The following is a 16051-nucleotide window of genomic DNA, read 5'->3' as shown; positions in this document are numbered from 1 at the left end:
TAACGGTAAGCTACTGTTGCAACAAGTGAGCTGAAAGCCATCTGTCCATCAGGAAACTCAAACTAAACAACAAAGACTTGAACCTGAACATCAGAGAGGGAATCAGAAAATATTTTCTCCATGAAATTATCCAGTTCCTTCCAAATCAGTGAATTGAGTTATAAAATTGTGCTTTTGCGCAGTGAAGCCCAGCCCGCAGAAACACTTAGTGAACATTGAACAGATGTATTCTCCGTCCACCTTCCATGCTCTGCTGCATCATAAGCGAGAAAGCTTTCACTGAATGCAAATTCAGCGTACGCCCCCAAGCACAGGATGGGTCATCAATGGTGTTCAATTGTTTTTCAGAAAAATACAAACTCTGAAATACCATTAAAATACTGCAGAACATGCACAAAATGATTTTTTGTCATTATTGGGTCAGATATTGATATATACGTGAAATATAGTGCAATACATACATGATAAAAACACTTAAACATCGATTCTGACTTCATGGGACCTATAACTTATCCAGTGTTTTGCTGAACATGGCTGCTCTTTATTTCTGCGCTGCCCTGCTGTGCATGCATAACTCACTTCGATGCCCTACATGGTTAAAAAACCTACAAAGTAAAAATGTTGTATATTACAATTAAGGGAGAACCAGCCAGCTCATACAATATGAATGAAATGTGCTCTGACACAGATAAACACGAGCCTCAACATCTTGTGAGGCACTTGCACACCCAGCAAAAAGACTAAAGATGTCCCACATGATAAAAACGGGTCATTCTGTTCTGTCACACTTGTCTCAACAGAAAAGGCGAGCACTGCTGGGCAGATACTGGAATCATTTCAGGCTCTGCTTCCTAAAAGAAATTCAATCTGAAATCAGTCACTTCGCAAGATTAGCCATATGATATAACTTTTCTCCTTGTTATTTCTTCACCTACCAACCCCATCTAAACTTTCTTGCTCTTAATACTCAGCTTCCACTTTGAGCAGTGGTTGTCAAACTTTATGGTTTCAAGGAACCTCAGATTTGCAGACAATAAGCTGCAGACCTGTATTTTATAAAATTACTTCTCAGGGATCCCCATTTGATAAGATTTAGGCCTAGTTAATTCATGTCTATTCTGTAGATTAGAAGATAAACAGTGAAGACTGAATCCAATACTCTTCTTATCAATTCTCTCAACTTCTAGTCAGTAACATTAAAATATTCCCTATTTTTCTTGGGACCCTCTGAAGTCCTGTCATGGACCCCTGGGATTCCCTGGACCTCAGGTCAAGAACCACTGACTTAGTGCACAGAAAAGAGTTGTTTTCTTTCTTGTATCTTATGTCAATTTTTGCAATAAAATGTCTTTTTGGCTCTTCTGCTGTGCTTCATTTTTAACACAAGTGGCTCCGTTCATAGTCTCATACTTGACCTTTACAGCTTAAAAGCCCAGAAGTGTTGCCTTCTTGCTGCACCCTATACAGCAAACACTGATTGCTGATGATTCAGAATAGAGACTGATATATTTTCTCCCTTTTCTACAGCTCTTCACAGCCTGCCAGGAACTGTCATTTGATGTACAGTAAATCATCCCCCCCCCCCCCCCAACATTCTTTGCAGCTCTCTTCTCCCCCCAGGAAGTGACACCTCTGTGATGACCAATCATCATCTTTCTCCCTGGCGATGATGGCGGTGTTGTCAGGGCAACCGTCACCCAGGGCAACAAGCACTGGTGGCAACTTGGGCGATGACGATGAGTGAGAACAAAGTACCTGGGGTTTGCAGATTAGAGGGAGGGGGGCGAGTGCTGATGGCGTCACATCATCAGATGGGGAAGGGTTTGAGTGTTACACGATACTACTGACCTTACTGCACTGACTGCAGCTAAGTTATCCGATTTAATTTATATGGTCTTTTGTGATAAGTAACTACAGCCAAGGCACATATTATATTTAAGATTCCCAACATCCTACTTAAAAGCTTCCCAGTCAGAAAAAACTAAGGTCAGGTACATGAAGGAACGGAGTGTCTCTTTATGACCTGGCAGCTCTGTAATGAAGGAGTTAATGTACCAAATAGCTAAACAGTAACTTGCTCAAGTCCCTAGCAACGCCATGGAGATCACAGCCGCCCTCCCACTCCCTATTCCTTCAAAAGGATCAGAAAAAAAAAGCTCTTTTGCTCCATGGTTGTGCCCACACGTTCATTCACACTCTTAACCACATGAACGTAAACTTCCTATCAAGCACTTCTGATAGTATGTCTGCACATGAGCACAGTGAACTGAGGCTTTAAGCTAACATCACATGCATGCACACACCCACACAAAACAGAGACATACTCACAAAAGGACAACTGCATATCAAAAAATATACTCATATGGCTGCACCTGTTGCTCCATCTGTGTGTAGTGTGCTTGGCATTTTGCCCTCTCTGATGAAAGAACCGAAAACATAGCAAACGTCAAGCTGAGGCTAGGCTACTCCAGGTGATACACACCATCAACAGCGTAACCACTTGGGGTATAATCATTGATCTGGATTGATATATGGATTTAATGGTGAACGATCTAATATAATCAATGCAGCTCTTGTGTTGCTCTACTGTATCACAGTTTTCACCAAAGTGCCCTTTAACAGTAGGGCTGCACAATCACAATAAAACTACAATATGGATATGTAATATATGTAATATGTAATATCCAACTCACAGAACCAGAACCAAATTGCAATTTTTTGGAAAAAGGGTAAAAAAAAGAGAAAACAGCATAATAATGAGGTATTACAGTGCAGCATAAATGACCTGGCCTAAAAATCTTGTTGTTCAGATGAAAGAAAACATGTTTATTAAAATCATGATGTGAACTTTTTTCAGTGAACATGAAATTTGTAATGCAAACCTGATCGCTTCCAGTAACTGTATCGCATATTGCAGTCGTAATTTCATTCAAAGTAATTGCTATATAACTTTTTTTTTACTAAACTGTGCAGCCCTCGTTATCTGTCACTGTGCTCATTTCATTTTTGTATGAAAACGAAACAAGGCTTCAACGGATTGAGTTTAATTTCTTTGTGGAAACCACTTTGTTGCTACAGTAAAAGTCAGAATTTCCAGCAATAAATATAGAGTTTGAAACAGTTATATCGCTGTATTTTAGGCCTATTAGTTCCTTGTTTGTCGATTGTATAGCAAGTTAAGTTAGAAGTATAACTTACTACTTCTGTTATGGCTGTACTGCTGCTGAGACCGAGCCAAAGTTAATCTCAGCCATGCTTATGTTCATATTTGTGACTGTCAAGACAGCTGTTACACTCAGCTCTCCCGGTCATCATGTAACTGACTGTATTAAATGGGCATATGATATTGTCTCATATCGTTGGCAGGTCCCCGAGTTGAACTGAATCGAAATTCTGTTGTGGCAGACTTGCTGTAATATCAGCAAATGTTGTATTACTGTTCTGAGAATTTATATAACATTACACCGTAATGAAACTCGTGATTTACACCCCTAGTAACCACTGGGTTGCCATGACGCACTCACCAACAGTTTAGAAATGATATATTACCATTGCACGCTAAGACGGGGCTTTGAATAGTCAGTGTGACAAAACTATATTTAGTGTGCAGCAGTTCCAAGGAGCAAACCCAAACTTGCCCAAGTCCTCAGCTGTGCCACATGTCTAAGTCGGTGAGATCACTTGTGTGGCATCTCGGATTCTGTCGCCAGTGATTTATGACTGAGCGCGGCCACTGGCCTGGGCATATAAATGTGATGATATAATGCAGTTATTCTGGCTAAATAATGTGTCAGACACATTACGCTCCCACATACTTGGAAATGTACCTCACTGCTCGAAACGATTGGATGATTAATGTCCATTTGTCTGCTTACAGAAATATTCTGTTTCAAGACAAAGGTTTGACATGTTGTTGATATTTCCAATAATCATTTTTTAAAATCCTCTCCTCCACACCTATCTTCCTTGTACTTTTTGTACTGTTAATGTAAAGTGTATACAATGAATCAAGTTAGAAGAAGCCTTAAACTATATTTCTGCATTTTTTTGCGTACATATAAAAAAAAAAGATGCAAACTGACAACATTAAAATGTTCATCTAATTTAGTATTTACTGTAAATAACAGCGAGCAGCCTAGGGTAGCTGTGAAAGGCAGTTTGGCAAAAAGAAAAGAGCACATGCCATGAAACCGTCGCCTCCTGTAGTGCTTTACCCTGAATGAGTGTTCACACAACTCTGTAGATACTTTTAGTCATTAAAAGCATCAGGATGGAGGTTTTTGCTGTTTTTAATCAAAGGTGAAGTTAATCTCTCCAACTGATAAATGATGGTGACAGAGAACCGTACGCAGCATGAAGGGGATGTCACCAGCAGTGTTTCTGCACTCGGTAAAAAAAAAAAAGATGAAAGAAAAGACTTTTCTGACAGAAATTAGGTCATTACAATAACATGGTGTGCAGTGTGAATAAAAAAATGTCTCATGATAACAAGATGTAGCTGATGTCTGACAGCTACAGTTATCTTGTGATGTCTGTAGACTGATGTACATGATTTAGATGTTTGCAGTTTGAACTAGGGCTTCCCCAGTAAATCAACAATTTGAATCATCGTCAACTGAGATCTTTAAGTTGAGCACTTTTTTTTTGGTCAGACAGTGTGCAGTGTACTTGTGTGGGCATTTCGGTCCTCAGAAGTAGCTGCGGAGTGAGCGCTCCTCACTTTCACACTGCTTTGTGGGATAAAATCATTCCAGTATGTCAAGTCATTCCTGTGAAAATGCAAAGGCAGCTGTGAACCCAGCCGGACCCAGGGTGAGTCTGACTGACTGACTGGATTATAACTCCCAAACAGATACATAAACAGACAGCTGCGCACACCACAGAAGCATTGGTCTCACATAGCCAGACCTCAACAGCGCTCAGTGCTAGAAAGAAGTCATGATCACTCTGCTACAGGGAAAACAAATGCCCTGACTTGTTTGTATGTCTATAAATCAGTCACAACTGCCTTGGGCGGTACTAAGCCCAGGATGCAGAGAATGAGCCCCTGCAAAATGGTGTTGGGGGGAACTTGTGTTGGTGAGACATTTGCACGTCAGGAGGTGAGCTGGGGCATTGCTAATTTGCCACTATCAACATGAGGGTTGCAAGCATGCTGCAAGCATGTAGGGCACTGTCTCCTTCTGCTTATAAGTAGTGAATTTGCATCTCCCAACAACTTAATACAATATAATCTCTAGCTTTTGTTTGATATCTAGTGTCAGTCAAAAAATGTTGCAGAATTCTGACCTACTAAACCCCATTCAGAAGTCCTGGCAATTCAATAAACCACTGCTTGATAGCTTATATGAGAAAAAGAAACAAAAACCACACAGTTGAAACGCAGCCAAATCCGATTCAATGGTCAATTTTTTTACAGGCTTTTACTCGATAATGCAGCTATGAGCAGAGGTCTTTTTGATTTTTATACAGCACTGGCATGAACTGAAACCAAAAGCCTTTGTAAAATTGTCATTATTAATGGAAAAGCTACACAGTTGTCCATGATATGCACACATTTTAGACTTATTTATCCAAAAACTGCATTGTTAGGTGATATTTTAATCGATTTACAAACATGGCTCTTCATCAGTTCCCACCTCACCCACAGAAATATGTAAATGTCCACACAGATCAAGAAAAAAAGCACTCAATGAACACAAATAACTTGGAAATCTCTCCTGCAGGCCTGAAGCGTAGTAAAAGTATAAAAGCAGTTTGTGACCACTTGCCAGAAGCCCAAGAGCATGCAGGTTTTCATTCCAGCCAATCAGCCAATTTCACTGATTTTCACACCTATCAACAGAAGAGGAGGAATTACTCTCTGAAATCAGCTGGTGTGCTGTTTGGCTGGAAGGACAATCTATAGACCTTTGGACTTTGATGCTCACACAGCGGGGAGCCGCTTCTCTACAGAGGAACAAATAGGAAGGAAGGGGGTAAATCGCACTGACAGCCCCGGCAAGCATTGGCTGTCCGTTCCTCTTTGGCAAACTTTCACTGACAGAGAAAATGGCATGGCAGCACAATATCAACATGAGTGCAAGTCACATAGCATCCCCACCTGCCACGGGGAAATGTTTCCTGACACCACCTGCTGGTTTAAGACCTTTCCGACTGCTGTGACCATCGCAGCGGCTAGGCAAAGATCAACCACAAGGCAGACAGAGAGGAATGACAGACAAAGGTGAAGAAGTAGGGGAGTGGGGTAGGGTGAAGGTAGGGATCTTGAAGGACGAACGGCAGTGGGACAGACAGACACACGCACAAACACGGCTGAAGGAGGGGGCTTAGGAGGTAAATACCAGAGCAGGTGAAGGGATGTTTCCTTTGGGGCTGGTGACTATGCTGTTTTTGGTGCTGTTTGTCTGGGGCTGTGCAGGAAAGGAGAGGAAAGGAAAGGGAGGAGACACAACAACAGTGTTAACAACAACAGCAAGAGGTGCGTTTGTGAGCGTGTTTCCATGCATGTGTGTGTGTGCACTTGTTTGGAAGTCAGTGCACTTGCAGTCCTATTCTTGTGAGAACTAATTTTGAACTTATTAACTTGATGTTTGTGACATTGTTTTGGTTAATTGTAAAGTCTTTTCAGTTAGAATTACAGACAGAATGTGGGAAGAGGTTAGTTGAGGTTTATGATGCCAAGATTTTGACATAAAGGTCTCCCACCACAGTAAAGGCTAATGGGGTTTTGTTTGTGCTGCTCAAAGTAAAAAAAATACTACATTTAAATAAGCTTCCTATGTCTTTAGTTTAGTTTTTAGTTTAGTACAGTCAATTACATGTAGTTCAATTACTACTTTAATTACAATTTGCAGACGTTGGGTGTTTAATAACATTCAAATCTCAGTAGTTTTTTCTGTAGTAAATTACTTTGGCTCATTGTTTAGACAGTTAATTACAAATTACATACTCAGAGTATTCTCATAACATTCCTCCCATACAGCATGGCACAATGCCATAGCTCACTGGCCATGGTTATTGTCATTTAATCATAATCTGTTGGATTAAAACCATTTGTGTTTTGCAACCAAGATGTCTGCAATCCAGTACTATGAACTTCCCCACATCAGCCACTTTGTAGAAGTAGTTTTAGTCTGACAACCTATTTTGTAGATGTAGTTTAAATACTTTGTGAAGTGGCTAGTAGTTTGGTAAACTACACTTTTAAAGTAGTTTCCCCAACACTAAGATTTATGGATTTAAGTTTAGGTTTAGGGTTTATGGTTACACTTCAGCTTACAAATATGGTCGAAATGCTCGAAAACGAGATGGTTCATCTCAAGAAGCTGTCCTGTAATAAACTTCTAAACAAAAGTTGTGCAATGGAAAATGTCAAAGTTGTGGTTACACTTTAATTAAAGGTCCCCACAAGTGTAGTAAGATATACACAGGTGTCTGAGTGTGGAGTCCAGTAGATTGCAGGCAGCAGCAGCGGTCACGAAGGGGTTACCTAAAACATTCATTCATTCACAAGACTGATCTGTAAGTCTGAGAGGTGACATGAGGGGGTGGGTGTGACACTGTGTGACATCATCATGTTGTCACTGACAACTTCCGCTGCTTAGGAGTCCACAGCACGACGATTCAACTGTGCCATTTGGCCGTAATGAATCACCTTTTAAAGCCACGATCAAATATTCCTTTGAAGACCAGGCATCAAAGAGCGGTCAGTGCTTTATAGCTTAGTTCACTCATAATGACATTTGCATTGAATCTACATGACATTATTTGTAATCTTGTCTGAAAATATATTAACTGGAGTGCGGAAATGAATCACCACAGTGACACACTCTAAGAAGTCAGCTACCAGTGCATAAATCTCAATCATGTAACAATATTACATCTAAGCAATTCTTACTAGTCAGTGAGAGAGGTCAAGAAGAGTCATAGATTACTTAATGCCTGATTAAGCCTTCATACGGTGTGAACGCTGAAAGAAGAGTGGAAGAAATCTGCCAAACAGATGAGTGAATTCCACCAGGAATGTAATGCTAATCAAGCTAGCGATATTCTCTCATATCACAGGTGTTTCTACCTGAATGTAAGAAAGGAAGATTTTAAGAAAAAGCACAAGATTAAATGAAAAATGACAGATCATTAACTTTAAAAAGAAGCCCAGTGACTGACTAGCAAAATGGAAAAAAGTAAAGTAGTGTGTGTGTGTTGGGGTGTGTGTGTGTGTAGGTGTGTGGATGAGTGTATATGTTAACCATTACATGTATTCTGTAAGATACTGGGCTTACTGAGGAGAGGAGAGGAGAGGAGAGGAGAGGAGAGGAGAGGAGAGGAGAGGAGAGGAGAGGAGAGGAGAGGAGAGGCACAAGTGCAAACACATAACACAATGCATACACACACAAAACAGCCATGAAATAAAAGCTGTGTAAGCTGACAATAAGATGACATATAGACATTTCACATACGTACTGTGAACTCACACATCCGTGCCCAAGCAAACACACACACACACACACACACACACACACACACACACACACACACACACACACACACACAGTTAACCCAACCAAAGCCGTTGTCAGCCATCACTCTGCTGCTTCTGCGGAGCAACAGGAAATGTATTCCTCATCAAAGTAACGATTAGCGGGTGAGCTGTCTTAGTCAAAGCTTGTTTGCAGGATCAACTCAGGGTCGCAGCATCTGTGTGATGAATGTCTACTGGGAAAAAGCTCCCTATTTCCACTGGCATGATGACAGCAGTCCTGGCCAACACCAAACATCTAAACCAGCTGCCATATTGCAGCAAAACCATGATGATGTAATTGACTCGTCCTAAGTCCCATCAATTTTGAATGTGTGCTCCTGTAACAGTTAAGCAAGCCAGCCTACCCCCATCAACCTTCTGCCTTCATGTTTCCCGTTCTTTGATACACTATGTGCTAGGCTTGTCCATGTTGAAAAGCAAATGAAACATTTAAAGATGGAGGTAAAGTATAGGTATAGTAAGGTATAGTTTGGATTATCTGATGTGGGGTAGTATGAAGTACAATCTAACTAACGTCACTGACTCTAAACTATCCTTTAAAGCTGTAAAGTCACTCAATAACACAAACTAACTGATTGAGGCAGCAGTAGACCAGCAACTCCAGTGTTTTGCAAGTGACAGTTGCTGTTTTCGTCTATGGAGTTTGGTTGGTTTGGAGAGAGCAATATTTGCCTTATATAACAGCTGTATCCCATTGGAAAAGGCTACCTGACGGCAAACTACCTTTTGTTGCCGACCCTGTCCACAGCAGTACATCACTTAGCTTCTGTACTGCTACTCCTCTTGCTTCTCCAAACCGACATCTACTGTAGCTAATCCCCTGATAATATCACTAAGAACAAGTCTGATACAACCCCACTTCTAATAATCCAAACTATTTTAAATCAGCTAATATTAGCAAAATACTAGCCAATGAGCTAGCAAACAACTGATGTAGATTAGATTCAAAATTTGTTGGTTCCAAAAGGGGTGGGACTTAGGAGGGGTCAATTACGCACACACATCAGAGATATACGTTGGGAAGAGATTACACATCTTTACACAATCAATACCATTAATGTTATGAAGAACCAAAGAGAAAAGTGGGTTCAGGTATTCATGGGTGGTTCTCCAGGTGGGCAAAGAATGTGGAGCACAGGGAGAACAAAGGCGGTGGAGGTGCAGAAGATGATGGGTGTGAGGAAAAGAGGAACAGGGTCAGAGAGAAAAGAAGATGCTTTAAGGCCAAAAAAAGAGGGGTCGAATTCCACTTACCTGAATTAAAAAAGTGTCAGCTGCTCTATTCAGTGTTTAGAACAAGTATGCCCCCACTCGCCCATACATTTACTCCTACTTTTTTTTGTTTTAAGTATGTGTAGTACAATGTGTTGTACGAACGAAGTGTTCTGTATCAAAACTACAAGAACAAGCACTGCCTCTATTTCTAAAAGCGTGCCCCTGACAGATCTGGAGCAGCATCCCTGGAGTAACTCTGATGGAACTAAAACATCCTGTTTCTATTTCATTTTCAGAATAATGTCAGGGTTAGTCTAGTGGCAGTGCACTTTGCAAGGGCCAAAGCTGTGACTTCTGCCTGGCACTGAAGTACAACTCTGTGAATGTCTTGTTTTCTTTAGCCATTGCTGCTCATGTTAACTTTTCAGTTTGTGTAATTCTTAACAAGGTGTTGCCAAAATGTAAAATGACTCATTCTGTGTGACCCAGAGCTTTATTACCAGGAAATGCCTGCCTGACAACTGACTGCTGTTTGAATAAAAAATGATTCATGAATTGGGCACCACTGTGTCACAGATGAATACTTTAGTGAAGTAAAGGCAGGTGGATAAAACAAAGACAGGAGTTAACAAGTGGAGAGAGGGAGCCAAAACAGGAGTGACTGGGCCAATGCATAAATAGCATGCTCACCATATACTGGACAGTCGAGCTGGACTTGCGTTTCTGTCCTCAGGCGATGGATGGATTTATTGACGAATGGACAGATGGATGGATGGTAGAAGAAGGGATGAAAAAAGATAAAGTAACCAATGACAAAAAGTGAATGTACTGATACAAAGCAAAAGAAAGAACGATCTAAACCAAGACTCGCACACTTTGTTTGCAGTGCACCCTTCAATCCTTATTAAGAACAGGATGTGACTTTTCCAGACAGCTTGGACGAAGCAGAAGAAGAACAAGTGTTTCCTCTCATAGGAATAAGATTCCAAGCGTTATTGGAGGCGCAAGCACACAAGAAGGAGTGGCAGCTTTAAGTGGAAGTCATCTGGAAAAGGCTATAAGAATGGGAGGCAGATAATAGGGGGAGTCCTGCAGACAGTAAAACTGTGGCCCACTGTTCCTCTGTCAACAGATTAAGAACATCTGGGGCAAAAAGGAGCAAGATGGAAGAGAACAGCAAGACAGAGAAATATCAAATTTATTCTGTCAGAACACAAACGTATTCTCCCAGAACTCAAGTTAAAATTCAAAATCACAACTAGTTCAATACTTACAAAGTTGTCACATGTAGCACTTAATGTGTACATCGATAAATAATTGCCATGTTAATTTGGGGACATAAGTATGAATAAATATGCTGTGTTTTACATTCTCGTGAATTCAGGCCAAACATCTAACCATTGTACTGATGTGTGAAGGCCTTTACACACCAGACATGTTATTTTTGTGTGTGCAAATAATTTTAATGTTAAAACGTTCACATCAACAATATTTCTCTGACTGATATCACAGCTTTTATTTTTTGGACTAAGTTCCATTTTTCAAAAGTTTCACTTCTGACAGGTACCAATCAAATTCCATGTTGCTGACGACGTCACGTCCAAAACGGTTCACATGGTGGATCATTTGTTTTCACAGAACTCTGGTTTAGATGATAAAAGGGAAAAGGATTACAGAGAAAATTATTTCAAAGACAATGTGTAGAGAGGGAAGAAAATGAGCTTCGGTATGACGGCGGTGTGTTTAATAAGCTTCAACCATCCGCAGAAAACATCTTTGTTTAAACTTTAAACTAGAACATTTCCACAATCATATAATAGATCTTACTTACAGGCAGTACCTGACTAACTTACTCGTAAGGTAACTTGCTACCATCCTGAAATACGTACCAGGTATAGGGCCGCAACTAACGACGATTAATCTGTTGGTTATTTTCTCGATTAATCAGGTACTTGTTTGACCTATAAACTGTTAGAAAATGCGTTTCCTAAACCCAAAGATGATGTTTTCAAATGTCTTGTTTTGTCCACAACCAAAAGATATTCAGTTGCTCCTTCATAAAGGAATAAAGAAAACAGAAAATATTTACATTTAAAAAGCTGGACTCAAAGACTTTTTCCTTAAAAAAAATTACTCACACTGATCAATCAATTGTCAAAATAGTTAGCCATAAATTTAGCAATCGATTAATTGTTGCAGCGCTACCATTTTCTTTTTATAAAGATAAAGAAGCCCTTGGTCATGCTCACTTGACACTGATAGCATCTTTTTCGCAGTATTTTTATTTATTTTTTTAAATCTTGATCTATGCGAATGCGAATAAATCTTGTAAATCTTGATTTATTCGCAGAATCATGTCATGCTCAATGTGAAAGTGAAATTTCGCCTCAGAAGCATTTGCAATTTCGTGCCGTTTATTTTTGTTCCTATTGGTGTGCAAAGGCCTTAAGAAGGCTGCATGTAATAACTTTTACAAACAGAAAGAAAAGACACAGTGTGTGTTATCAACGTAACAACACTGCATGAAATGCTGAATGGAGTGGCTTTCATGGAAGTAGCTGGCAGTGCGGGAGGTTGACAGCAGTGCCAGAGAGAGAGGGACTGCCTGCTTGAGTGGAGCAGGTGCTACAGCTGAAAAACGTCAGGTGTTATTATGCGTTGATGAACCAGCGATAGAAGAAGAAGAAGGAGGAGGAGCAGAGGCCGAGGAGAGGAGGTCAGAGTCTCCAAAGAGAACAAAAAGGGACATGTGGAGGGAAGAAACAGAGGAGAAACTAGAGAAGAGGGAGGGAAGAGAGAGTCAGAGCAGTGAGGGCAGTGCACGAAGAAGCCTTTAGAAATGGTTTGGGGCGAGTGTGTGGGGAGCCTGTTGCTAGGCAATGAGTGCGCCGCAGTGGAAGTAAGCGTCTATTTCTGTCATCTGAGTTTCCAGGGTCCAGACTGGCAGCTATTCCTGGAACCGGAGTCACATTCCCTGCTGAACCGACTGAGCAGGGAGAAGGGGGGGGGCCTGTGCACGCACGCACGCACGCACACACGCACTGCTGCACATGCACAGAAGCAAACCTCACATACGGACACCCACGCTTCTGCACACTCAATGTGCAGGCATGCTCACACCCCCATTTGCGCTTCCATTCTCCTTTCAGACTGACAAACTAATGTGATGCATTCACACACACGGTCACATTTACTACACAAACACACACCTGAATGTCCACGTGTGCGCGCAAAGCTCTGCCTGACAATGCTGAGGAGCAAACACGCTTGTTTTGCATGAACGTCACGTTCCAAGCTTTGGTGCACACTATCATGCATGAACACACAGACAAATTGATGCAAGTTTTGTGGGGGGGGGGTGTTGCTGCTGCGTGTGCATGTGCGAGCGTGGGAGGGCAAGAAAGAGATCTTCATTAAAGGATGAACAGGAATGTGGGGTTAAAGACCAGATGGGGTGAGCAGGAAAAGGAAGCACTGAAAGAGGAGGAAGAGACAGAAATGGAGGGACGAGAGGCAGCGGAAGTGATGGAAAAATGAACGGGGAGGGCTGACAGATGGTTACATTTAATAATGGAGATGGAGAGGTGGCAATGAGCTGAATAATGCCATATCAAAATAAAGGCTGCTTTCAGAAGGATGTGCTACTTGAGGCTTGTGCTCTGCCAAGCAACATGCAGGCTGACACACACGCATGAATACACACACGTTAACAGATATGTATGCACAGTAGGGTTGTGGCTTTTTACAAAAAAATTAAATAAAATAAAAAAATCTGTGAATATCTCTACCCAATATATATATATACATACTGATGGATCACAATAAAGAATAAGGCACATATCTCTACATACTTCTTATTTGTTTATACTGTTCTCGAATTGAAGCATTCTGATTCTGAAAATGGTGTGCCAAACTCAAGGGAAAGATCCAACAACCCTAAGAGACGCACACCATCTGAAAACAAAACCACAACCACCACATATATCACAAGAAATAACACATTCAGTGAGATTATGACACACAGGACACAAGACACAAAATTAACGAGAAACAAACACATTCAGCTATAAAGAAAAATAGTAGACTAGCAGACAAAAGTCAGATTAGTCAGATTAGAAAAGAAGCAAACATTGAAGGAGAGAAAAACAGCAAAGAAGAGGAGGAGGCAAAGTTTATATGTCTAGAAAGTGAGAAAGGGGAGAGAGGTGTGAAGAAGACATGTCATGACCCTTACCTTGACATCTGCCTTTTTGTTGAGCAAGGTCTTAGCTGCTGCAATGACAAACACAGGGAGAAATAACCAATCAGAGGCGTAGAAGAGCAGAAGCAGAGGAGTAAAACACCACATACTTTTTCAGTGATTCATAATATCTGCTACATCTTTAACCTACATTAAGATATCACACTCATTTCATTCAACTGTTTTACAATGTGATTCTTCCAGTTAGGCGACCCAGCCACCTCCAGAAGTCAGTAGATACAAGAAATAGACACTATATGAGTAACTGATCAGTCATTTAGTACAGTCTTGATTGTACTATATGACTGGGCTGGATCCCTATTTAATATGTGACGTATGGTTGGAGTGAGTTATTTCCGCCTCCTCCTCCTGTGACTTCAGGTAACTCAGGCAGGCTGCAGAAATACTGCAGGAGTGCAAGACGAGTGCAACACTGTGAACTGAGTCCTCCACCATAAATTGATCAGTTTTTAATAACTGTCAGTTGTCTGACAATGTAAAGCTAAGCTCATTGTCCTGAAAACAAAAACTCACTGCTCCGAAAATGTACTCTTGGCATTCAGTGACTGCCTGACTCCATTAGAGACATCTACTCCTTTTAAAGATTATTAAGGATTTCTTAAACTTATTCTTTCGGAGAACATTTGGCACTAATTAGAAGTCTAACTAATGTGAAACAAAAACACAAGTTACAGACCAGAATGGAAATTTCAATCTTTCAAATCTCTATGACTGTGAGTCAATTGCCTTCAAAAGTTTTGTTTGTATTTTCATACCTATTATGAACTTATAAATCTAACTTAACTAAAAGCTAAAAACTAAACTGAACTGAAAACTAAAATTAAATACAAAATAAAAAAAAGATAATTCAAAATACAAACCTATAATAACTCTGGTGTTGAGGTGTGTAGTTATCCACACAGACACGCACACACACACACACACACACGCACACGTTTTTCCTTCTAGTGATGCTGTGCAGCCAAGATCCTGTCTATAAATAACTCCCTGCCAGCAATCAATACAGAAGCGTGTGTGTATCAAGCTCATTATGCAATCACACGATCTGTAAACTAAATAGGGGCATTAGAGTGATGTAAGAGGCGTTTATAGATCTAGCAAGGTACAACCGAGGCCAAATGTGGATTCCGGCATTGCCTCTCAACCCATCACCATATTTATTTTCCTTTTTCTGTCTTGATACTCGCAACACAGTCCAACTGCTTCAGGGTCAGAACCCAGTGTTTTGTCTGTGAACAATACAAAGATGTTGTTGTCAGTGAAATAAAAATGTACTTTGATTCATTGGTTTACGTCCATTCTTGTGCCAAGGTCCCCTCGTGGCCGCGAGGAAACCGAAACAAAGATGGCAGCCTCGCACTGCAGCCATCTAAACCTAACAATAAGCCCTGCCTTAAAAAACCCTGTGGGGGCCTTAAGGAGGATTAGTCTTCAGTCTGCTCTCTAATGAAGGGTAATGAGGAAGGGGGTGAGGGAGGAAGGGTAGGAGAGGAAGAATGATACTGTCCTCTGATGAGCGTAATACCCATAATCCCTTACAACAGTGGAAACTGCGTGAAGACAACGGAAGACAGTCCGCAGGACATTCTCCATGACTGCACTTCTACAGCACTGATAGCAAGGTGGTCCAATCGAATTAGATTAATACACATTCACCCAGAGGGGCCCCAAAATAAGAGCCAGACTCTCTGATGTGCCGGTGGAGGCTGTCGGTGGGTGTGTTTGTGAGGATGTAGACAGAAGATTAACACTCACAAGACACCAGATGTTGACGAGATTGGACGAGCAAATGTGTGCATTTTCACTGCTTAAATGTTGCTAACAAATATGCACTAGGGGACTTGCTGGTATTGTACAGCTCCAAGCCTGGACACACACATACAAGAAGGGACCTCTGTCACACAGGAAGAGTGTTTGAGAATACAATTCCTTCCTTATCTATTTGAAAAGGCATAATATAATTGAAAAATGATGTTACTTGACTTGACTGTTTGACTTTTAAACTTGTCCAACAGTTGTGGTTGTGTTGC

General features: G+C 40.9%; 1 protein-coding gene across 48 annotated transcripts in view; it reads right to left on the bottom strand.

Annotated features, from left to right (window-relative positions):
- Positions 1 to 16051, bottom strand: part of camk2b1 (calcium/calmodulin-dependent protein kinase (CaM kinase) II beta 1) — a 94417-nt gene that overhangs the window by 19377 nt on the left and 58989 nt on the right. For 16 of the 48 annotated variants that reach the window (XM_084728297.1, XM_084728296.1, XM_084728310.1 and 13 more), the window contains 2 exons: positions 13995 to 14032; positions 6345 to 6413 (listed from right to left, as the gene is read on the bottom strand). In XM_084728297.1, the coding sequence (XP_084584423.1) occupies positions 6345 to 6413; positions 13995 to 14032 (107 nt within the window). Of the gene's footprint in view, positions 1 to 6344; positions 6414 to 10450; positions 10484 to 13994; positions 14033 to 16051 lie in introns of all 48 variants that reach the window. The other 32 variants (XM_084728302.1, XM_084728315.1, XM_084728332.1 and 29 more) reach the window with 6 other exon arrangements.

The sequence above is a fragment of the Lutjanus erythropterus genome, chromosome 10 (genome assembly GCF_056507025.1).
Source record: "Lutjanus erythropterus isolate fLutEry1 chromosome 10, fLutEry1.hap2, whole genome shotgun sequence".
Classification (NCBI taxonomy): domain Eukaryota; kingdom Metazoa; phylum Chordata; class Actinopteri; order Lutjaniformes; family Lutjanidae; genus Lutjanus; species Lutjanus erythropterus.
The sequence above is the reverse complement of the archived record's forward strand: the minus strand, read 5'-3'. Positions and strand labels throughout refer to the sequence as shown.